Source organism: Grammomys surdaster, unplaced genomic scaffold (genome assembly GCF_004785775.1).
Source record: "Grammomys surdaster isolate TR1022 unplaced genomic scaffold, NIH_TR_1.0 169, whole genome shotgun sequence".
NCBI classification, from domain to species: Eukaryota; Metazoa; Chordata; class Mammalia; order Rodentia; family Muridae; genus Grammomys; species Grammomys surdaster.
The window spans coordinates 4,022,211-4,046,518 of NW_021604617.1; the positions used below are offsets into that span (position 1 = coordinate 4,022,211).

At 41.1% G+C, this 24,308-nt stretch overlaps 1 protein-coding gene across 6 annotated transcripts in view; it reads left to right on the plus strand.

Annotated features, from left to right (window-relative positions):
- Positions 1-22,324, plus strand: part of Satb1 (SATB homeobox 1) — a 96,685-nt gene extending 74,361 nt beyond the window's left edge. For 3 of the 6 annotated variants that reach the window (XM_028766524.1, XM_028766523.1, XM_028766522.1), the window contains exons 10-12: positions 15,629-15,832; positions 16,357-16,452; positions 18,060-22,324. In XM_028766524.1, coding sequence (XP_028622357.1) covers positions 15,629-15,832; positions 16,357-16,452; positions 18,060-18,569 — 810 coding nt within the window. In that variant the 3' untranslated portion in view covers positions 18,570-22,324. The remainder of the gene's footprint in view (positions 1-15,628; positions 15,833-16,356; positions 16,453-18,059) is intronic. The other 3 variants (XM_028766525.1, XM_028766527.1, XM_028766526.1) reach the window with 3 other exon arrangements.
- The last annotated feature ends 1,984 nt before the right edge of the window (positions 22,325-24,308 follow it).

Consider the following 24,308-nt stretch of genomic DNA (forward strand, 5'->3'; position numbering starts at 1 on the left):
TGTGTGTGTGTGTGTGTGTGTGTGTGTGTGTGTGTGTGTGTGTGTGTAACAGGTCACGGATGAAGATCGGTAGCCATAACAACCTGTGCTTCATGCTACTTTGACTCGGTGCCCCATCCCCAGCCATTCTGCCACACTCTGCTCTAGGCTTTCAGACCTGGATGTGTGCCACCAGAGAAACGGGTTCTACTCAGTGCTCTTCCTGCCTTCCCTTGGACTTAACTCTCCTGTTCTCATTTGTCTTGTCTCATCTTCTCTTTGCTGAAGTCATTAATATAACTCAAACTTGATTCTGAGCTGCAGGAATTGGGGGCCTGGCACCTCATGGGAAAAAGGTGTGTAGCTATCGGCATACTCCCCAGGGAAACCCCTTCACATCAACTTCATCTTTGGGGGAAAAAAAACCTTGAGACTTGAAGAGCTGTGGTCCAGTTTCCCTAGAAATTACTGTGCTGTGTGTTTCCCTGAGAGTTGTTCCGCGTCTGAGGCTTTGCACTCTTCTTCAAAAGGTTAAATAGATTGAGTTACATTATGTCTGATGTCCATTGTAGAGCCTGGTGTTGTGCGTATCTATGACTAGACAGGTGTAGAGCCTGAATGAGGATGCTGGTTTGATGGGTAGAACTGCCCATGCGGTGGTTAAACTTGAGAATAAATCACACAAGAGGAAAAGCCTTGAGTACTGGAAAGGTTTTGTTTTGGGGGGAATGTGAGGTTTTGGGGTCTGAGGTCAAGGAGAATAGTTTACGAGTGGCGTGTGATGCTGGCTTCTGAACTCCATGTTGTGAGAATTGGGTGATGCCACCCAGGATGGATGGCATCTTCACACCAGACTTGTTAGGGATGAGGGAAATCCCTGCCTTTCATTATGCCTTGTCAACTTGACAAGGGCCAGACAGAGTAGAGCAGGAGAAGAGTTGAATTCAGTCGAAGCCTGGGCTTGGCTTCATGGGTGCTGGGACAGTGACTGTCAGAATGCTGTGGTTTGAACGCCGTTAATAGCTTCCTTGAGATTGTCAGTTTAGGTTTGTAACCAACGTCTGAAAATCCACCTTAACTGCCACCATTCTTTTAGACATTTTCTGGGAAGACAGGCACATGAAAAAGTAGAAGTCAGGCCAGTGTGAGAAACCCGGGGTTTGTGAGAAATCACAGGTTTGGGAGAGGAAAGGAGAAAACACAGAGGAAAAAGGAACATGCAAGACTTATCTGCAGGCACCTGACTTGTAACAGGGAGCATGCGTAGCTGCTGAGAACCACCCCACCCCGAGTGGTTCCTTTGAATCTCTTACATTCACTCCCAGCAACAACATGAGTGCTCCCTGTCTCGGCTGCTACTTGGCTACTGCACTGGAAGTTTGGTGCTCCAAATGAAATGCAGATTAGGTGAAAATAAATTACTTTCAATAAGGTCAGGGAACTAAAGGCTGTATGTAAAATATAGATTCACAAACAAATGCTCTTAGGAAATCCAGCTTAGTCCATGCCAAGCTGTTACTGCCTAAATTGCCTTCTTTCTTCCTGGCTGGCAATTAATTTTTGTTTCTGGATTGGGGGAAGGGTAATAGCCTAATGCAGAATAATTTTATTTTAGTAATTTTGATTAAAGAAACTAAATAACTTGGACCCTGGATAATCATAAAGACTAAAGCCTTATCCATCAAGCTGAATTTTCAGAGTTTGTGTTTTTGTCGCTGGGTAGATTTTACATTGATCATTATTGTGATATAAAGTTAAGAGATAGTTGTATGCTCAGTTATTTCCTACCCTCTGCCCCATTTTTAATGTTTATTCTTCAAATTCTTTCCCTTTTCTATTGGACTAGTCTTCTGCCCTGTGCTCTGATCTGAATGGCAAATATTGGATGTCCATTTGCGCCTTTAGAACTGACTGAGCAGATCAAGTGCTCCATTTGATAGGCAGCTTCCTGTCATTGACATAGCTCCTGTCTTCCTACCCACCCCATATCTCTATCCCCAGTACCTCTGCCTTTGTTCCATCCCCTATGCTGCCTCTCCTGTGTTGTCCGCCCTGCTCTCTTACCTCCTTCCATTTGGGAAACCCTAGTTTGTTTGGAAAGCCCAGCAGCAGGTCCACAGTTCTGAAAGGATGCTCTCCCAGCCTCACTCGCCTTGAGAGTGACTCAGATTAAGTGATGAAGTTAGCCAGGTTAGAACACTGGTGCTCCACTTAGAATTTGTAACCTCATTCTTTATGTTTGTAGCACAAACAGGAAACCTGCTATGCTACGTATACATTAGCATAGCTGTCCATTGGCATTGCTTAAGACATAGACATATCTTAGGCGTGAGCTTCAATAGAATCGAATTATATAAATCTGATAAAAATTCTCTCTCCCATTGGATTGACCTCAGGATCTGATGTTGTGGAAACCATTTTATCAACACTCCCTCTCCAACACACACACACACACACGCACGCACGCACGCACGCACGCACATATTCAAAGGTATACCCCTGAAAGGCCTCTGGCAGGAAGCTGAGACACCTTGGGCAATAACCATCCTGCTAGGAGTAACTGTTTAACTCTGCCCCACTTCTAAGAAACATGTTCCTTTGGGATTGGTGGAGGAAATTATTTCACAAATGCACAGAGAAAAAGGTTTTTGTTTGCTGGGTCCTATCTAAATTAATTATAAAAATAATATGAAGCACGTGAGTGTATATTTGAAATATATATGTAGATGTACATTTAAGGTTGAGGCACATCCTGTTCAAGCGTTTTTTCCTGTGTTTCCCTCTTCCCAAGGGGACAATGACATTGGATGAGAAGAAATGATTGATTTTGTGTGACTTCTGAATGGAAGTTGGTGTTTCATTCAGTCATCCACACCAGCAACAAATCCCAGCAACCTTTGTAATACAAATTTGCCATCAGCAAAAAAAAAAAAAAAAAAAAATCTTTGTAGCATATCATGTCATGACAGATCTCTTGAAATACTGTTTTACTTCCTCATTGCTAGGAATCTACTTCTTTAAATTGGAGGTTAGTGTGTTAATTTAAACACACACACATACACACACACCACCCTTTTTACTCCATCAGAAATTTTCAATAGATTGGTTTAGTCTGGTCCATTCCTACCCCCCTGTCTGAGTTATCCATAAACCAATTATGTATATCAGTGTAATTGGTTTTCTTTGTAATCTTATGTATTTATTTCAAACATATAAAAACCTTCCTCTGAAGGAGGCATCCATGGGCTTTCCCCAGACTGCCAGAAGGGTCTGTGGCACCAAGGAGATGAGATCAATGATAAATTGGGTAGAGGGAACAATTACATGTTTAACATATTAGCCGAGGAATTTTTGAATCTACCTGGGAAACATTTTCTTCCAATTTGTTTATTGCTTTCTGGTGTGCTTATTTTTCAAGGGCCCGTCACTCCAAAGCATAGTAAGAGGGGGCCTGCAATAATTGTAGTAACATCTAACACAAAGCCCAAAAAACTGTACCAACAAACTTGTCTCTAGCATAGATGCCCACAGCGAGTGTTGTGCTTCGTGAGAGAATGCCTTTGTTGCAGATAAATAATTATTTACCAGTTGAGGTACACTTTGAATAACAATGTAAACCAGAAGCCTGGACGTTAGGAAAAACAAGTCCCCACAGTATGTGTGCTCACGGGGTAGCCTTCCTCTGCAGAGTGTCTGTCTGGGGGATGGCCACAGTGGTGACCTGCAGATGGGTAGAGTGACCCAGGTGTAGACTCACCAAACTTTACATTCCTAAACAATATGGAACAGTGAGAGGATGCTATAGAGACAGAGCACCTGCCAGCCTCCCACTCAGGCATTTCTGCTTTCCACTGGGCTGTGCTTAGGTGAAGAGTAACAGAGGTAGCTTACACCTAGGCTTAACCTTCCTGGTATGGCCATCGACCCTGACCCACGTGATATCCAGACATAGTCATGCTTTTTATCTTTGATGGCTACTTGTGAATCACAAGATTTGATTCTCTCAAATAAGACATTTTAGCTTAAAAGGTTTGCATAATGGAGGTCGCATTATGTGGTTTTTTTGAGCCATGAGACGGACTCATCAACAAAGTCATAAGCAGGTTGGGGGCTCATAATGACCCTGACAGTTGTCCCTCTTGGGGTCAGACTCCCACCACTCATATATTCCAGATTGCCTTCTCTTGGCTTAAAACTTCTTTGTTCTTTCTCCTAGAACATCACAGAGGAAAGATTTAAATTTTTAATTCCCTAATTCTAACTATGCATAATGGGAAGTATAGCTCATTTCTGGAGCTGTCTGCAGTACTGAAAAGTTTTATATAAATCAGTCGAAAGTGTAGTACAGAAATATTTGTTTAAAATAATCTAGTGGTAAATTATCTGTGTAAGGTAACAAGCTATCCTATCAGGTAAATCACCTAAAAGATTGCTTATCTTACGAATTTTCATTTTTATAATTTTTTTCCCCTCTCACACATGGTCTGTGTCCACATTTAGCTTCACGCTTTTCTTAAGATTTTTCAGAATTTTCAGTAGGAAAATAGCACCCAGTATAAAAGCATCTGCTTTGTAAGTACGTGTGTGTGTTTGTGTTGAGGTTTGGAGGAAGTCAGGTTTCCTAAGTTTCCTTCTGTAAGAACATTGTGTAGGAGCCTTTGTTGGTCCTCTGCCTCTGTGAGCCTGGGAAGCCAAATTCAGTTCAAATTTTGTATGTTTTTTTAAGTAAAGCATCTTCCTTGTCAATCTGGACTGCTGGACTTGGCAGCCATATGTGTGACCTCAGGAATAACAGAGATACGCATTGTCTTTTACCGTTGCCCCGGTTGGGCCATTTTATAACTTCGCCTTACAACTTACTGGCACTTGAGTGTGTTGTGGTGAGTCCTCTGGCAAGTTTTTACACTCACCCAAGTGTGAGCCCTGGGATAGTTCCAGGTCCCTTGAGAGGAGTGCAGAGGGAGGGTCTGCTATTCACAGGCCTTTGTTCACATCTGTTTGGGCTAAATGTAGCTCAGTAGGGCTGTGGGTGGGCTGGAACAGAGAAGCCATCAGGGATTAAGACACTGAGCTTGCCGGGCGGTGGTGGTGCACGCCTTTAATCCCAGCACTTGGGAGGCAGAGGCAGGCAGATTTCTGAGTTCGAGGCCAGCCTGGTCTACAGAGTGAGTTCCAGGACAGCCAGGGCTACACAGAGAAACCCTGTCTTGAAAAACCAAAAAAAAAGACATGGAGCTCAAGACTGGAGGACCAGAGTGGTAGGTGTGGAAGAAATGTGAGAGACCTTCTTAAGGGCTAGAATGACAGGAACTCACATTGCTCATGGTGGAGACAGACAAGAAAAATTAGATTTTTAATTAAAGCCATTTGCTCTGCATATTTTTATTACATCGTCACTACAGAAAAATCAGAAAATACAAGCATAAGGAAGAACATAAAAATATCCATAATCTCAATCACCTAGAGATACTCTGATTTAATATCCTGATTTAGGCTCTTTATCTACACAGGCATGTACTTGTGTGCATATGTGTGTATAGATGTATATGTGTGTGTTGTGTCCATTTGCATATTGTAGCAGCCATCAATTTTCTATCAGTGAATTTAGGTTACTTCCAACTTTTGCTGTCATGAATGATGTGAATGTAAACGCTATCGCAAAGAATTTTGTGTAGCTTTCCTTATCTTTCCTTTGGAATAAACATTGAAAAGTGATGTTACTGGTGCAGAAAAGGCATTTATTTGTCTTTTAAGGATCATTGCCGGATATTTTTACCATTTGCATTTTCACCTTTCAAAAAGAGTGTCTGTTTTATATTTCACTATCCCAGCATCTGGGTAGAGTTGGTAGTAGAGCTGTAAACTGAGCTATGTTGTTTAGGATGTAACCAGATGTGGGGGGGGTGGGGGGGCTTGGGGGGGGGATACGGTAACCCAGCTGTGCTCTTTGGCCACCATAATGTGTTCCAGTCCCTGTGGGATGATGCGCGTTTGATAGTGGCAGCGACAATATATGACAGTAATAGTTGGAATGTTACTGAGTATTGAGCCCCTTCCCCGCATGTTGTTTTCGTTCTTGATACATTGAATTAGGTGATAAAATTAGACTTCCTTTTTTTGCAAAGGAGATACTTGAGGTCTGAGGAAACCTGCCCAAGGTTTCTCACCAGCTACTTTGTAGACCTCAGAGGCATAGTGTGTAGAAGGTAAGAGGTTACAGTGACTAAGTCGTCTTCTCAAGCCAGTGCAGTAAGGGTCGTGGGAAGTTTTATCTATTCCGAAGCAACTACATGGCTTATTTTTCTCCCTAGCACTTTGCTGATTCATTTTGGGCTTCCTCCCCAGCCCCATTATTCTGCTTAACCCCTTCAATATGGCCCATTCTTTAAAGCTCGACCAGCACCGCCCTCATCAGGGAAGGCGTTCTTTTTTCTTGCCTCCCTCAACTGGATTGCTTTTTTTCTCTCTCCTTTTGTCCGGCTTGATGTCTGCCCCTTGTTGACCTTTGTCACAGCTGCTTTAAACTAATAGTTTTGCAGATGGATCGTGTCTTTCCAGATGGACTGTGTGTTGTTTAAGTGCTTTTATTTAACTTTGCAATATTCTTCTGTCATCTCAGATCGGGCATCTGTCTCATTTGTCCCAGCCACTGGGAGGTTAATACCATTATTATCTGCAGTTTTGTAGAGGAGGAGTCTTCCACAGGGGCTGAGAGAGGTGATTTGCTCAGGTTCGTTTTGATGCTTTTCTTTCCACTATGTGTTCCTCATTGGTCTACTGAGGTGCTTGATGGTGGCTTGAGGAAGAAGTAGTATTTGGAAGGGGAAATGCCTTTCTTCTGGAGTAAAAGGAATAGAAAACAGAACATGAGACTTTGTGGGCGAGCTGTAGATAATAGTCCAGAGTGTGAGGGGTGTGACCAGGCATAGGACTGAATGCAAGTCTCTGAGGGCATTCGCTTTGCTCTTATGTTGAGAATCTCTAGAGGTCACATTGAACCACAGGACTGCACAGACAGGCAAAAGGTAGATGAGAGGTATGAAGATTTTCATCCTGCAGCCTCATTCCCCAAATCCTCTCAGAGATGGTCAAGCGGATTCAAGAAAGCTAAATCAACCTGATCTATTTACCTGTCTGAAAGTTTTCAGAGCTCATAGACACACCTCACTTGAAACCCATAGGTCCTACATGGCCAGGGATAGCTGTATGGAGCCCAGCATAGATATTGTAAACTTATTTAAAACTCCAGAGTTTTTTTTTTTTTTTTTGCTTTGGGCGTGGGTAACTCAATTGGGAGTTTTCAGATATGAACTTTGTAAACGACGTCACAGTCACAGTATCTAACAGGAGGGCACACCTGCAAGTCCACGGACTGAATTAAGAGTCACATTAATTTGCTTTTTGTAGGACTTCATTAAGCTTTAGGTGGTGATGCTGATTCCTTGTTGATAAAAGCTGTTGTCACCACCACTGGTCTGATTCTCTTCTAAGTCAAGAGAGGAAAAGTTGTCCACTGGAAATAATTGAAAGAATTTGGTGCCTCCAAGGATAAGTTCAAGGAGGAGATGCCCCAGTTTGAAGAAGCCAGTGAGTAGGCAGTTCTTAGTCCTGGAAGGAGAGGATAAAATTAATGAGAATTTATGGCATGAATCTCAGGGATGCTCTCCATTTATGAGACATCCTTTATAAGGAATAAGAGTGAAAATGTAAGAGTTGAAGGTCAGGTGTCAAAATAGTAAAGAAAGGCTAAATCTTTCTGCTAAAATGTACTACATACTATCAAAAATGTCACTGGTTGGTGTATGTGTCCAGGGGCAGGTAAGATTGTTTTTCAAAGTCCACATTCACGTGACAGGCATATGAGCAAGATTTTGTCATGTCTTAATTTGGAGTATATTGTAAAAAATCAAAGGCATTTTCCAAATCTAATGTTTTAAAGATAAAATCCCAGCTTCGTTTTGAAATCTTAATATTTCTGTCAAGTGAGATTGTCTTCTAGGGCAGTGGTCCTCAACCTTCCTAATGCTGTGACCCTTTAATACAGTTCCTCATGTTGTGGTGACCCCCAACCATGAAATTATTTTGCTGCTGTTCTATAACTATAATTTTCCTACTTCTTTGAATCCTAATGTAAATATCTCTCTTTTCTGGCAGTCTTAAGCTACCGCTGTGGAAAGGTTGTTCGACCTTCAACGGGGTCACAGCCCACAGGTTGAGAACTGTTTAGTGAATTGTTTAGAATTCTGCTTTTTGTCTTCAGTCTTCCTCTTATACCTTCTCAAGTTCTCTCTTCTGAAAATACCTTTAATTTAGGGAGATTCTCCTGCCGAGCAGCCATTTCTGTTTCCTCTTACCAAGCTGTTTTTTGTTTTTTGTTTTTTTTTTCTATACGCTTGCTATGACCTGAACAGTGTGTGTGTAGCCAAAGAACAACCACCCTGCTCATGCCTTGTGTATCAGTGACTTAGAGAGAGTAGGGAAGAGACTGGAATAAAAACAGACAGATGAAAGCAAATGATACTTTTATTATTGTTGTTGTTGTTATCCGATGGCATTGTAAGCAAAATTGAAAAGTGAAGATGGTTTGCAGTGACTGAGCACCCTTCCAGCCTCACTAAATTCCAGAGGTTCTTCCTAGGCGTATGTAAATGCTATTTTCATGGTAATAACAAATCTCCTGAAGCTGTGCTAGAGCTGCTTAACCTCCTAATAACAAAGGGGCAAAATGAGAAACTTCTAGACAGTCATTTTTATGGCCTATTATTACCCCAATATAGAAACCCACAGATTTTTGGCTAAGATATTATGTCCCTTAAATAAACTGGAGAGTCTGGAAGGAGCTTGGGAGTCTAAAAAACAATAATCTCAAGAGTTTAGAATAGCAGTAGTTTAAAATATTTTCACTATTACTTTTCCTTCTTTTTACCGAGTGTATCAGATGCCACACCTTTGAAAATGAATTATCAGAGGGCGCCCATGAATATTTAAGCTGTATTTCTTAATAAAACCCAGCTTAGGAGAAGATGAACCTAACTTGCCCCTTTGAATGTGGAAATGCTTTTACTGGTACATCTCTGTTCAAATTTATTCTTCATGTTTTCTTTGATAAACCAATGTTAACTTAGCGGGGAAGTTACTCCAGTGTCTGCTTAGACTACCTGTGCTGCAATCGATGTTGTAGAAGAAAATGGAAGAGAAAAATGGGTGTGCTTCTTACTACAGCTATGGAAAAGAAGATGGGGTCTTTGTTAATGTTAATGGCTGGAATCTCTCTTTAGTCCAAAGAATAATCGACTAGATCGGAGATTTCCCTTCTAAAGAAATTCATGGCATTTAAGGTTAATATGTTAGGTAGAGAACACTACCCTAAGACAAGTATTTTTATTACAGGACATGATAGGGTCCTCTTTATTAAATTATGTGATGATTTGAATTGAGAAAGAAGAAAAAGTGTGTCGCCTCATGGCCTCAACTTTAATGCCTTTAATCAAATAATGACCTTCTGCAAACTAGCTAATTTTAAGTGTTTGGAAAGATCAATACCACTTTGCCACCAAAAAATGGCCCAGATGATGAAATCTGATGTATTTAAAGTATCATCTCACCCTTTTAACCTAGTAAATAATTTAAAATGCTTTCAGTGTTGCTCTGCCATGGATTTTACTTCTCGGCGTTCAGTGTTGGGTGTGTTTGGGGTGGAAGATGGTAAGTTGGCTTGAGAGGCATCCAGGCCTCACACGTAGATCTTGAGTATCTTTGCAGTGGGAACCCTACAAATAATGTTTAAGTGCTACATTTGGGGTACAGTGTATATAAATCCTAAAAGATGTTAAAGTGGGCCTTCCTATAATGTTCAAAAGGTGGTTTAAAACTCAGCAGTCACGTGACACCTTTTGTTACATCTTAAGTCTTTATGCTAAAGGTGACAGATTTGGTAGTTCTGACAATTAGAACCCATTTCCCCATCTTATAGGAGAACACCGATGTAAAATTACCCTTGAGTGCCGGCAGCTTTGTAAATAAAAAAAAATTGCCCTCTATTAGCATGTTTGTGGGCAGATTAAAAACTGTCTTCATTTGCATAAGTAACACTTACAGATTCTTTTAAAAGTAGGAAATTATTTCCTGAATGATAAATTGCTAGCTTTATAGTTACTTGTTTTTGAAAATGTGCTCATTCAAAACGCCTAGTGTAGTTCAGTCTACAATAGTGAATTTTTTTGTCAGAAGCACTGTTTAATGGATTACGTACTCCGTCCTTGTTCCCACCACTTGCAAAACTGTAATTCATGCTTTGCACTAAAATGTTTGTATCAAACACTTTCCTATTTAGATTGATTTCTTTTAATATCATATATTACACGATATGCCCTAGAGATTGGAAGAAAATACTCCTGCAAATAACACATAAAAGATGAAGGTGATGGGGATGGATACAGACTTTAAAATGTTTTGCCTTTTAGAACTCAAATTACCATTCTATTTTTTTTAATGTATTTTCCCTTCTTAGGTGCAGCAGGAAAGCATGCCATTTTTCTTTCTCTTTATAGCTCTTAGTTTTAAAATGTATATGTACATAATGGTATTATATACATATGCGTATTGCATTAAGTGCCCCCCCAACATGCACAGTATCAAAGTCTAATTTCCCCTTGAAAACTAGTTGTGTTAAGAACTTTCAGCTTTGTCCCAGACCAGACCTTGCAAGCATCTCTGTGTATGAGAAGATTTGCAAGTATTAACAAATTCGTTTCTTAGGGGGCATTAATTTCCTGCCTCAGAATCACTGGGTACCCTTCTGTGTTGCAGTGTTAGCTAGCAGTGAATTGACTCGAACTCACTGCTCTAAGGAAAAAAAACAAAAAACAAAATGATATGGAAATCAGAGATTGAGTTTGGTTGGAAATTAGCAGCTGAGAAATAGAGGTGCCAGGGTTTTGATTTAAATGTGGCACAACAAGATTCTGTCAGCAAAGCACATCATTAGAATATTGAGTTTGGAACTGCTAATTTTTCCTTTAAAATGAGCATACAGTCGAGTGTTTCATGGACCATAATAAATGCCATTGTGTTGTCGCCGCGCTTGTTTGGATTGTTGTCACACGGGTTTGGCAGTCACTCTGCTTTTTCTCTTCCCCGTTTCTCCCCCAGTCTTACATAGATCCCAATCCCAAACCAGTCAAAAGGATGCTGCTTCCTTACTCCTTTGTCTTCCCCATAGCATCCTCTGCCCTGCTTTCTTGCTTACCGTAGCAAGGCATTTGCAGATGGCTGTCGGTTACTATAAAGTACGTAACAGTATCTCCTTTGTGGCAGATGGATTTAAGACTTTTAGTTCTCAATAAATGTAGGTTTACAATACATAACTTTACAGGATTCGTGTTGTATATAACAGGTTGAACATATTATCTCAGAATTCATCTGCATGGCATTTTCAGCTTACACAGGGTCCATGCCAGGTTTTGTTGTTGTTGTTGTTGTTGTTGTTGGGATTTTGTTTTTTTTTCTTTCTTTCTTTCTTTCTTTTTTTTTTTTAAGTAATAGGGAAGTGCTGTGATTGATAGCAACAGCTCAAGGCGTGATTTTGAATAGAAACAAAGGGTTTGGAACAGAAGGTGTCAAATTAAACTTTGTCAGTTTGAAAAGTAGTAACATCCTGGAAGTTGTACTAATTTATTTACATGTGGCTACTGTTTGTATTTTGCCCTCATTAGATGCAGTGTGATGCTGCTTGGCAAATTACCACATTTAAAGTTTAGGTTGCTCTTTGTGCCATTTTAGTTTTCTCAGAAAGGCTCGGTCTCATTATGTGAAGGCTTGTTAGGCCACCATCTTTTCTACCATTCAAAGAGTTGTGATCTAATTTAATTTTGAAAGCAGTTCCAGATCCACCTGCCTCTGGTTGTACACGGCTCAGCAAATCCCAGAGATCTTTTCTAAAGGGATAATGTTCACATTTTACAACAAAGCAGGGTGTCTCATTCTTCTCTCTCTTCCCCCCCTAAGCAGCATGATACTTCTAGGGAAGTCTTGGTTTTATTTGTCAGATGTTAGCAGTGTTCAGACCTCTGGGTCACCTTTCCACATGCATTCATTCTAACATTTGGGGAACTGGCCTAAGAGAAGGTATTGGGGAATTAGAAGGCGTTTATATCCTCTTTAGTTGCTTTCTTCAAATCATAAGTTACTGTCATGGCTTATGGAGTAAAGAGGGATAGAATTTGAGCTTGTCACAAGGTATTTAGTATAAGAACAGGTTAGTTGGGTTTTTGCCAATCCTAGTTGGGGGATACATCAGTCTATTTCTATTGTGACATCTGAAAAAAAAAAAGGTGTCAAAAATGTGTGTTTCCCTTTAGTTAAGAGTTCACACAAGTACAACCCATTTTCTTTTCTCTCTTCTTTCTTTCCTTTTTTTTGAACACCCTTGTAGAGTTTTAACAGTTCCCAGATGCACTGTCAAATATTTTTGTATGAAGCATCTGATTTCAGTCTCTTCAGCTCATCCTGTCTCTAAAAGGCTAGCGGAAACGCTCTTCAACGCAGATTCATTGCGTTATTTTTAGATAAGGAATTAGAAGTATTATTTAAGGGCAGAGGTTAATAGCAAAGTACTGGAAGTGTTATGTTAGTCATGGGCAATTAATAAAAATAAGAATCTGTCTGGGAAGTGCAGAAGACACAGAAGTGACAATATAGGCAAAATGTTTGTTGAATGAGTCAGGGTTCTCTTTCTGAAATATTTGTTAAACCCACATGAGTGTGATTATTTAGGAATTAGCTGTCATTATTAACTGTTTTAAAAGAACTAATGATTTTCTTTTCCAAAGAACATCTGTGATCCACATGTTTTTCACTTACATCCAAGCACCAAGTGATCTCTGCCATTACTTAAAGAACTTTCTGAAGGATATGAGACCATCAATGTTTTCAGCACTCTCCAAGAAGGTTTTCTGACATGAATCATTCTTAATTTAACTCTCGGCAATTTTTAGCCACAGGCATTTATTTAAAAAAAAAAAAATTAAATGACGGCAACTCAGTGTTTAGCACAATATTCTACCAGCCAAGTTCGAAAGCCTTTTCTTCCGTATTCTTCTCAAGCCTTCTTCCTTCTCTGGAATGGTGAATAAGGCCAGTTTCCAGCATCCAGGTTGTGTCAAGGTCATAGCTGAAGGATCCAGACAAGGTGGTTAGGAAAGTGATCTTAATCAGCTATCTTCAAGCCTCCAGGGCAGTATACATCTAAACCTATCCAGCAACAACATTTAGAGACATGACGTAATGAAATAGCATGGATCTAGGAAAACAGATGATATTTTTTATGGCTAGCTCCAGATAGTGAGTGTTTACCCAGAAGAACTGAATAATATCTCTAGGACTAGGTTATGTGTGCAGGTGGGTCTCGAACACTTTAAATTCTCAAGTAAAACTTTGTACTTTATAGTCTGTTCACACAAGTAGCGGCAAACTCCATCAGCTCACAGCAGCCTGAAAACAGGCAGAGTCGCTGTGGTCAAATAGAAGCAGACTCCTGAACTTTCATCACAGCAGTGATTTTTGTCTTCCTTTTTAGTGGTTGTTCCTTCAGGTTAACTCTTCAGTAAATTGTCCCTTCTCATCTTGAATTGTGTGTTCAGTGGCATTATATGAACATCCATGTGTGTGTGTGTGTGTGTGTGTGTGTGTGTGTATAAACATAGGCATATGAGAATACATACATACATGCATACACACATTATGTGCATATGAACCTTCATATGTATATATGTATATACACAGGTATGTTAGCATTCATATATGTACATGCATGTGCACATGAGCATTTATTTGTGCATGTGTGTGTATGTGTGTGTGTGTATTTGCTTAAATTGGAAACAACTGTTAAAAGTATCCAAACTTTTTAAGAGCTTGTCTATAAGGCCTTGGGTTTTATACTGAGCCCTACAAACAAAACAAAGCAAGAGTAAAATTTGCACAACTCACCCCAAATCATGAGTATTCTGGCAGGGTAAGAAATCAGTCAGGCTAGGAAACAGATGTGTCAGTCCCCAAATACACACATACACACAAACACACAATCTCTCAGACAGACCTGGGAGAAGACCTGGGTTTCTTTTCACCATTATCACAAAAAGAAGTTTCTTTTGAATGTCTCATTCAGTTTGAAAAGAGAAGGGAAGTTGTATAATTCTCTGGCTTCATCTCCCAATAACGTAAAAATCAGAACCTTCCCTGGATAGATCTAAAATTAGCATAATAGAGTACAGTGTCTGGACTATTCCTTTCCAACTTGCTTTCTGGAAATTTCTAAGAAAGCCCTTCATTTTAGACCAGTTTCCCAAAAGCAGAGCCCCAAATGGGCAATGGTGCCTGTCCCTCAATGAGTGGGGGAGAGCAGGGAAGAGGAAAGGACATAGATGGCCTCAGTTAAAGGTTTGTGGGGAGGAAGCAGAAGAATAGGGTAGAACATCTCTAGAGAGTGCTTAGAAGGGGCTAGGCTGCTGTCTACTTGAGCCAGTCTTAGGTCATCCTGGGGTAATAGGCCAGTGAGGTAGTGGAGCTGCCTTCCAATGTGTCCAGGTGAGATGCCCCTGACAGTCTAATGAGCTGTCCTGGCTGGCAGACCCCAGTTGTACACTCTCCCCTTCCACTTTCCCACCCTATTGCTCGTGGCCCAGTAGGGTAGACAAGATGAAAATTTGAGGTGGTGATAAGTGTCCTCTGTTGAAACTTTTAGGGTCACACAGGGTGGCATTGTGGCCTTGGTTGAATTTGTCCTTCACTTTATGTTGTTGTTGTTGTTTTGGTCCTTCACTCTTTTCCCTGAAAAGTTACTGAAGTTCTTCCCTGAAAAATATACATGTGCTATAGCTGACATAAAAGCGGGACTTAGGTTCCCTTTAAGAAAGTTTCTTATTGAGGAATTCTCCTAAATGCCCATAATAAAGCCAGAAAGCCAAGCATGTTCATGCCCAAGCATGCTGGTGCTCACTGGTTTATTCCTGTCTATTTCTCTCTCTCTCTCTCTCTCTCTCTCTCTCTCTCTCTCACTGACTGGCCACCTCAGTGGCCAGTGAACACTGACAAACAAGAAGGTTGGGCTGAGTAGTCCTGCTCTCGGCTTCTTTCCATTCAGTCTTTCTTACTGCAGTCTAATGGTGAATGTTCTCTTACTCTTAGAGTCCTTACTTCCCTCCGGTGTTTGTGTGCACAGTCTCAGATGCACAGGTACTGAGGCAAAAGGTTGATGTCTGATTGTCTTTATGGCAGGCAAGCCGATCACTGGGGTAGCAGGTAACAGGCTTGTATGTGGATTCTTGAGATCCAAACTCACATCTGCATAGTAACTCAGTAAGCACTTACCCACCAAGCCACCTTCCCAGCCCATGTGTCTGCCTGCTAACGATGTAAAGCTGTAAATCCGAACATCCTGAACATCTGTCAGAAAGAGCCTGCTTCCTCCATCGCTACAACTGTCCTCTCTTAACAGGTTAAAAGAAAGAAGAGAGAGAGAAAAAAAAAGACTAAAGCAGATTGGAGTGTGATGTGTGGATGAAAAAGTTACGGGCTGGAGGAGTCTCCAGTTTAGCATCCATGGAAGATCGCAGCCATAGCACTGACTGACCTGTTATCCTCTCCTCCTCAGGGATGGTTGTGTGAGCTGTTGCGCTGGAAAGAAGACCCTTCTCCGGAAAACAGGACCCTGTGGGAGAACCTGTCGATGATCCGAAGATTCCTCAGTCTGCCTCAGCCTGAGCGCGACGCCATCTATGAGCAGGAGAGCAATGCCGTGCATCACCATGGCGACAGACCTCCCCACATCATCCATGTTCCGGCCGAACAGATACAGGTTCGTTTACCTTGGCCAATTCAGCGTAGCACTGACTAAACAAAGCCTTCAACTTAGCAGGGAGATTAGCGGTTCTCCTCTTCCCACAGTCTACGTACAGGCATTCTACAGGAGACGGCCGTCCGTCACACTGCCATCTTGCCTAGGGGATACATTTCCAGCTGTTGAGTTATATATCTCCTCGCCCTAACATGGCAAGGAGCTCCCTTTTGGGCTGTCTTGATTAGCATTGGGTTTTGACTATGAAAGCTTAGAACATATCTTTTGGTGTGTGTTTCTAAAATTCTAATTTAAAACACCACCTACTCCCTGATTAAAACCATCTTACCCTGGAGGAAAGGAGCCAGCTTTAGAAGAAGGTCACACATTTTATACCTCAGAGTCTGTCCAGAGTGAGGGGGGAGGGAAACCCACCTAGCATCCTGCTTTATCTTTATTCTCTCATCTGGGCTTTCACCTCACATATTCTCCCCACCCATCCCAGGGCAGGACGGGGCGAGTCATGTTTGTTTGTCTTTCCTTAGAGCCCCTCTCCCAGCACCCTTGGGAAAGGAGAGTCTAGAGGCGGTTTCTTACCAAGCCTGCTGAGCCCCGCACCATGGCCCCATGCTGCCCCTCAGGTGAGCGGGCACCAGTTTCCTGTGCCAGGAGAAAGGGAGAAAAAGAGGGTATTGGGAAGGCCGGTTCCCTCAGTCAGGGTTTTCAGATATCTGGCCAGAGCCCACCATGCCAGCACTTCAGTCCGTGCTTGAATATAGCCTCTGCGGGGCGTGGTACTTCATCTGTTGAAAGGCTGCTGCCCGTGAGGAACTTGATTAAAAAGCTGTGGACCAGACCACGTATTGGGGCTCCTGTGGCTAGTTGAATTTAAGCTTTGTAACTTGTTTCTGCTAAATCTGAAGATTTGTTTCTTAGCTTTCTCCTTTAAGGGAAATGCCATTGCCTCTGGGGTCCCAGAAGCCTGCCTAACATCTTTGTTGGATCTCTTGCATTCCTTCTTGGTATTGCTCTATAGATATCTGTAGCTAAAATAATAGAGTTATCCATCCACCAGGAAAAAAAAAATCCTTGAGTATTTATTAAAGATAAAACAAATTGAAAAAGAGAATCCCTTAGGATATTAAGCACTAAAATAATCGTGAAAGCCAGAAAAACCAACTGTTTCAGTTAAAACAAAGACAAGAAAGATATATGTTAAGTAATAAAAATAGTACTTGTTTGAAAATGTAAATTGTTTTTAATAAAATTGCTTCTTAGGGGGATGAGAGGAAAAGCTTACGCACAGGACGAATGTTCTAATACATCGCAGCTTTTGCGCACCCGGGGTTGATTGGCTTGGCTGCTAAGAATTATGGGTGTCGAGTGCACAGTAGACACACGCCACACGTTTGTTGCGTATAATTGTGTACAGGAATTACAGCACATATGCAGATACTAATTATGAAAAAGTGTCTGTATACATTAAATTTAAAGCCTAATCACATCGTAGTTTACTATAGACAAAACAATTCGCCAGCTGGCGTAGAATGGAGTGAACCTTTATTTGAAGGGGGTAAAAGAAAAAAAAACTTAGCGTTAGCCTATAGTTGCAAACACTAGGAAAGTGTGTGTGTGTGTGTGTGTGTGTGTGTGTGTGTAAAAGAGAGAGAACTGGAACTGTCTGATAGAACATCTTTGCACCTCCAAGAGGTGTGCTGTATGAGAGCAGCCACTGCTGTGCTCCTTCCGTGCAACAGCCACACAACGCAGCATAGCCAGGCTTTCCCTGCGGAGAACGCAATATGGCCAGGCACAGTGCTTTCCCCGTGGCTGGATAGCTCAACCGTCTGACGGTATCTCTGGAATCCTTGCTAAGGATTCTTCTTTTAAGTCTGTTAATGAATGACATCATGATGGGCTTTGGTGGCCGCCTTTGGTACATAGCCTTTTCCAGAGAGTGTCTGGCTCAACTTTTTCCAGTTGCTTTTCTCCTCCACAGATCAATGGTCAACGGGCACAGTAGCCCTTCAAGCTACATGGCTTCCTAGCTGCCCAGCTCTGAACTCAAATGTGGCTTTGTTTATTTAATAAAGGCTGTGGGCTGTTTCGCTGCCTGCTCTTTCTCGGTGTGTCTGTCTCCCTCCAGCCCCACCCCCCACCCCCAGACACTGCACAGGCTTGGCAAGCACCCACTCTCTCACTCCTGCAGGCTCCGAGCAGCTCTGACTGTCTGCTTGTTTCTTTGCAGCAGCAACAGCAACAGCAGCAACAGCAGCAACAGCAGCCACCGCCACCACCTCCACAGCCACAGCCGCAGCCCCAGGCGGGCCCCAGGCTCCCCCCACGGCAGCCCACCGTGGCCTCATCCGCAGAGTCCGATGAGGAAAACCGGCAGAAGACCAGGCCACGAACCAAAATTTCCGTGGAAGCCCTGGGGATCCTTCAGAGTTTCATCCAAGATGTGGGCCTGTATCCGGATGAAGAGGCCATCCAGACTCTGTCGGCACAGCTGGACCTTCCGAAGTACACCATCATCAAGTTCTTTCAGAACCAGCGGTACTACCTTAAGCACCATGGCAAGCTGAAGGACAACTCCGGCTTGGAGGTGGATGTGGCCGAGTACAAAGATGAGGAGTTGCTTAAGGATTTGGAAGAGAGTGTCCAGGATAAAAACACCAACACCCTTTTTTCAGTGAAACTAGAGGAAGAGCTGTCCGTGGAAGGGAGCACAGACATTAATGCCGACTTGAAAGACTGAGAGAACAGTATTATTTTCAGCCGCACCACTGGTATTTCCTAACAACATGAGAAGTCCACCTTGTGTTCGCTCAGAAAAACCTTCATCGTTTGTTTGGCCAATGAATCTTCGGAAACTTGCACAAACAGGAAGTTGGAAGGACAGGACAGACTGCACCCAAGGTTTTCCTCTGTTTTACACAAACTGCTTGGCAGCCCCAGGTGAAACGTCAAGGATTGTTCGGTAGAATTTGTGTTCAAGGGTTGCACCTAGGTGTTGTACCCTGTCAGCATGATACCAGAAATTGGTTTTCCTTTTGATTATTATTATTCTGGAGCCTCAAATAAGCATTATAACTTCTGTGATTATGATTGCCTTTTCTTTAATTATTTCTGTAACACTCCACACTAGTCTTTGGAAACTGGCCCCTTATTTTAAAGAGAAAAAGGAAAAAAAAAAAAGAGAGAGAGAGAGAGAGTTTGTTACTCGATTGTATGTTAAAAAAGAACTATAGACTGTGGAATGCAGTTTAAAGATGACATATGCCAACAAATGCCTTGTATTATATGGCACTGCCGTAATTAAAATTTGTTTTTTTTATTTTGGAAATAAAAGTTCACTGTAATTTTTTTTTCATCCTCATTGTTACATGATTTTTTTTTTTTTAAGGAAAAGAAAATGTGAAACACAATTTAGTCGTGTTATTTATTTGTAGATCCTGCAGCATCATGTCATAATTAAGTTTTTTTTGGAGGTTTCTGTTAAATGTAATGTTGCTTCTCTTGTTACCATACTGATTTTCCTTTCTATTTATAACTGTATTTTGATGGGCAGTAAAACAAAGTGTCTTAAAAGTTTTAAATAGAGAAAATGTGCTTTACACAGTTGCCTATAAAAGTCTATGTTATCCAAGCAATTCACTCTAGAAGCTTCGTTCTCCTGGTTGTATGCAATTTTTACTATCATGCAAATAAGCTTAGGTAAATAAAACTAATAGATCACCTTAGAAAATTATGCAATTAATGTGAAAATAATTGATGTTTGGAATGTGTCTTCCTTTGGTTTACAATCAATTTTAAAGCGACATCTGTATAAAGTTTCTGTATAAAGGTGTATTTCTTTTTTATGAGTTTATGGCTATGAAAACACCAGCTATTTTGTTACAGCTGCTGTTTTTAATAAGTGTATCACAGTTTTCTTTATGCAGAGATGTGCTGATTAGGAGTGGTTATTGACTGTAACTACACGATTAAAATTGTTTGTACGGTATGACATGGCAGGGTTTGTCTGCTTATGTGAAGTAACTTTTAACCGAGCCCAAGGACGGTTGTGTCATGTAGGTGCACGCCCATGCTTTCTTGGTGATAGCCTGTGGGTTCTGAAAAGAGCAGCTGAACACTCCCTGAGATCCTCAATTCAAGCTACACATATGTGCAGTAGTCCAGTAGTTGTGGAATTCCACAATGCAGATGATAATCTGCTGTTGGTTATTTCAACGGAGTCCAAGACTCCAACAGAAATATTACTGTAGCAGTTAATTACTTGGAATAACCATACCTGCTCCACCCCCCACCCCCGCACAATCTTCCAATTAGGGCAATACTCTTCTTCAAGCTAGGGTACATTTTTAAAAGCCATCAATAGCAGCAAAAACAAGGGAACGAATGGGCCTCCTGGGTGAGAATCTGAACAGTTTAGGGCAGGGGCTTGTTTGGTTTTGATTTCTTTCACAAGTCATAGTGAATTACCCTGACCTGATTTGACTGCCTTTATCAAATACATGAAGAAAGTAGGAGGGAGACCCCTGGATTCCAAGTCTAAACTGCAGCATCACGGGCCCAGTCGTAGCAGCTGTGGCTCCAGGGAAGCTTTTGTTTGTTGTGTTTCTCTGCTTGTATTTTGTATCCCTTTGTTAGGGTTCCCTGAGTGTTGATGGGGATATTTAGGTTGGTGGAGCCAGGGCTCTGCAGCTACCCTCTTCCTGAGGAGCATTTGCTCAGGCCTGGGGAGCTCATACCTGGGGACTGCAGGCCTTTCCTGTTGGTCTAAAATGGGTTCCTTGAAAACTCCACTGATGGATTTACTTTGAAGCACAGCTGAGCACCTCCGAAGGCTGCAGTTCTGCTACAAACTAACTTCTGATTCTTTTTATTAAATGAGAAAACAATGCAAACTTTCTTGTTTGCTGGAGTTGAGGAAAGTAATTACTTGAGCCAAAGGCATTTGAATTAAGATAATGCAAGCTAATTTTAAATGTTAAAAAAAAAAAGCCTAAAACAAGTCACATGTGGCTAACTACAGATTATCATCTGTGGCCTCCTTTTCCCAGTTTTAAGCTTAGACAGAACATCAAGCAGAATTGATGCTTTTTTTTTTTAAACAGCCCAACATTTAAGATATCAAATAGGTGTAAAATTCGATAGGTTTTTGGAAGGAGAAATCAAGTTGCGAGTAAGATTTTTCCCGTTTCTAACAGTCTGAATTATTTTGAATTGCTGTATCCTAGGAAATGAGTGTGTTGGAAAACAACACTATTATGCCAGCGACATTATCAGATGCTTTAAATTTCAGGTCAGCATGGTTTTGTTACTTTAGGATAAAGCACATATTTAGCAAGCCACGGTAGTCACGATGGAGTGGGCAAACCTGTTGAAGACAGCGCATTTCAGAAGATTTCCCCTAGTGATCCATATTGTCCCCCCCCCACCCCGCCCACAATGTCATTGTCACCCATGTCTCTCTTGTTGCCTACGGCTGTTGGTAAAATTCCTTTAACAAGCTTCATTGTGTCCTAGCGTTTCAGAGGTGTTTGAACGCTGGACATGACATAGTGTTTCGTGCTGTTAGAACCTTAGCAGAGTCAGGTAATTTCCGGGTAATAGTCAACCGTGTGCATCTGAGTCTGTCATAGCCCCCTACACTCAGCACTTTGCCACTAATTTGTATTACACTCTGTGGCCATATAATACCTGCACATTATGCAAAAAAAAAATGTTGTTGATAGTATCTTCTTGCCACACAATATGCAGAGTTGACACAATAACCTTTGAAAACAAAGGTGACGAGTGTGTGTGCCCTACCTGTGTGGCACTTGGTAACAAAAGTCTGTACATATGTATAAAATGCGTATTGACTGGCATTTAGTACTAAGGAATTCTGAGCTTAAGCATCCGCCCCTAGTAGTATCTATAGTTAACAATGCTTACCGAAAATACATAGCTTGAATAGAAAAAAAAAAATTAAATGGTTCAGGAGTGATTGGAAATGAGTGTCCCACACGTGCTATTATTAAATTCTTCCCTAGTCCCAGTTGTTCACATTTGGCTGATAACAAGGTCCTTGATTGTCACAATATTTTCAATAAATGAGATATTATGAACTGCTTGGTGATATTTTCAGCAAGAGCAATTAAAATGTGTATGGCCTGTACTATAGCAATGGAGATGGGACTATTTGTGCTAAGGCCAGCCAGAAATGTGGATGGCAGCGTGGGAACACAGCAGCTCCATACCAGGAGCCATCAGAAAACATTCATAGAAGGAAGTCTCTGAAGGGGCCTATTCTTGGATTCAGTGTTCCCTCTGAAGCACTCGTTTAAATGTAAATAGTGGATACTTGCATGTCTTTGGACAAAAGCTGAGCTACAATCTATTAAAACGCACAATTTTTGATAAAATATAAAGTGCCCTCAAACAAAATGTGGTGGAAGGTGTATGTCAAGAATACTATACCTGTTTAACAATACCATATGTTAAATAAAAATAGTTTGGAATTAATGTTTAAAATATGAGCAACATTTTTAAGCCTTTCTTATATTCTTCTACATATATGTATATTTATACACACACATCTAATTCTATGAAAAGGACACGGTAAAGTTAAACTGCGGCTATTTTCCTTTCGCCAAAGATGGGTATGAAGTCATCTTTTCCTATGGGCTATTTCCAGCTGCTAATACAACTACTGTAATCAAAGCACTTGACTTAGGCTTGGCTTTAATCGTGACGGCTGAGAAGTTCAGCGGGGCTGTGTACAAGGAAGAGCCAGGACAAGCGGTCTATTATGCACCCAGTTGAATGCCGAACATCATTTCATTACTGCGAGCTCAGTCAGAAATACATTCCAATAAGGCCTCATTCTGGTGAGCCTTTAATTCATGCCACAACATCCTCCAAGAAAGAAGTGATGTCTATCACTGTCTGATTTGCCCCTCGTGAAAGATCTGACAGTGCCTTTTAGGACAGAATGTTAAAGTACACACACTTAAACGTGTGTGTGTGTGTGTGTGTGTGTGTGTGTGTGTGTGTGTTAACACATTGCCTCTGTAGCAAGACAATGCAAAGGAGCATTTTATCCGGGGCACAGACCTGCTGAACAGCGTCTCCATTGTGGAGACAAGTTTCACACCCAGTCATTTGCAGTTTTAACTTTGTCCGATACAAAGGCAGCCTACTGGCTGAAGCCTCTCCGTTAGCATTGTCCTCCAACGTGTTTTAAGCTGAGAGCAAGATTTGAAGAGGGCTCCATTTTCTAAGACATCCTCATGTCTTCTTTAAAGCTCTCCGTTCCACTAGGAGTCTTTCCCGGCAGATACCAACACTTACTTCAAAGGCACGTGAACAAGAAAGCTCAAATATGCTAACAGACTCGTTCAGCTACAAAGAGGCCACACGAACCACAAATCCAATCCCCCCCTCCCCGTCTTCCCAATAAATTTCTCCAATATAGTGAGAATTCAATGAAATTCGGTTCTTTCACAGACACAAAGCAACATGCATTTTGTTAAAAGAGCAAGTTAAACACTGATTTAAACCGAGCGTATGAGATGTTTCACCCAGGAGTACAACCCCAAATTCTGCTGTCTTTGTATGAATGAGAGCTATACACATCAACTTTCCTTTCATAAGAAACTATTAGAAAATTGTAAAAACAAAACCAAAACTCAAAAAGGAAAACATGAAAAAGGAAAAAAAAAACCCTAGTCATCCTTCAACTCAACAATTTTAACATTTTTTCTATTTATACTTTATGAAACTCTCTGAAATTAAGACAAAGCATCTACAAAAAGAACCCAGACGTTCGGCAGGCTTTGCCTATCATGATACTGCGACATCATGCTACATTTTCGTCAAGTAATGAATCTTCTAATTTCTTAGAGAAAAAAAAATTAAAATATTGGTTTTTGTTCCCCCAGAGCTTTCTGAGAATTTTCCAAAAGCCAAGTTTTAAGAGAACCCCCACAAATATTTGTAAGAGAAAAAGCAGAGGCAGGCCATCCTCCCTCTATTTATAAACAGTCCATGCTTTCAAATCGTTTTTGGAAAACTAAAGTACATAATTTTCAGTTCTGCATAATAAAATATGTAATTAAGCAACATTCCACGGTGGATTAAAGAATTAAAAGCTTCAGGTGCAGAAAAGAATTTGTTGGCATTTTCGCTTTCAAGGTGGTATTTTGAGGTGTTGCTTTTTGCTTTCCTTTGACATCTTATACACAAATAAATAGACAGAAGCAGGTGAGAGACAGAGAAAATGAAGAATTGGCTCCACTACAATAGACCCAAAGAATTGTAGGAAAGATGTTTGTGATGTGCCCAAGGAAAGAAAATTGAAAAAGACAGGATTCTTCTTTGCCCATGGAAATAAAAAATAAATCTTCAAACTGGGTTTGTTTATCAAGAAATAGGAATCCCACAGTAAAAGACAAGCTGGGCTGGACAATGCCTACATCCCAACTGCACTCATGAATTCACAAACCAA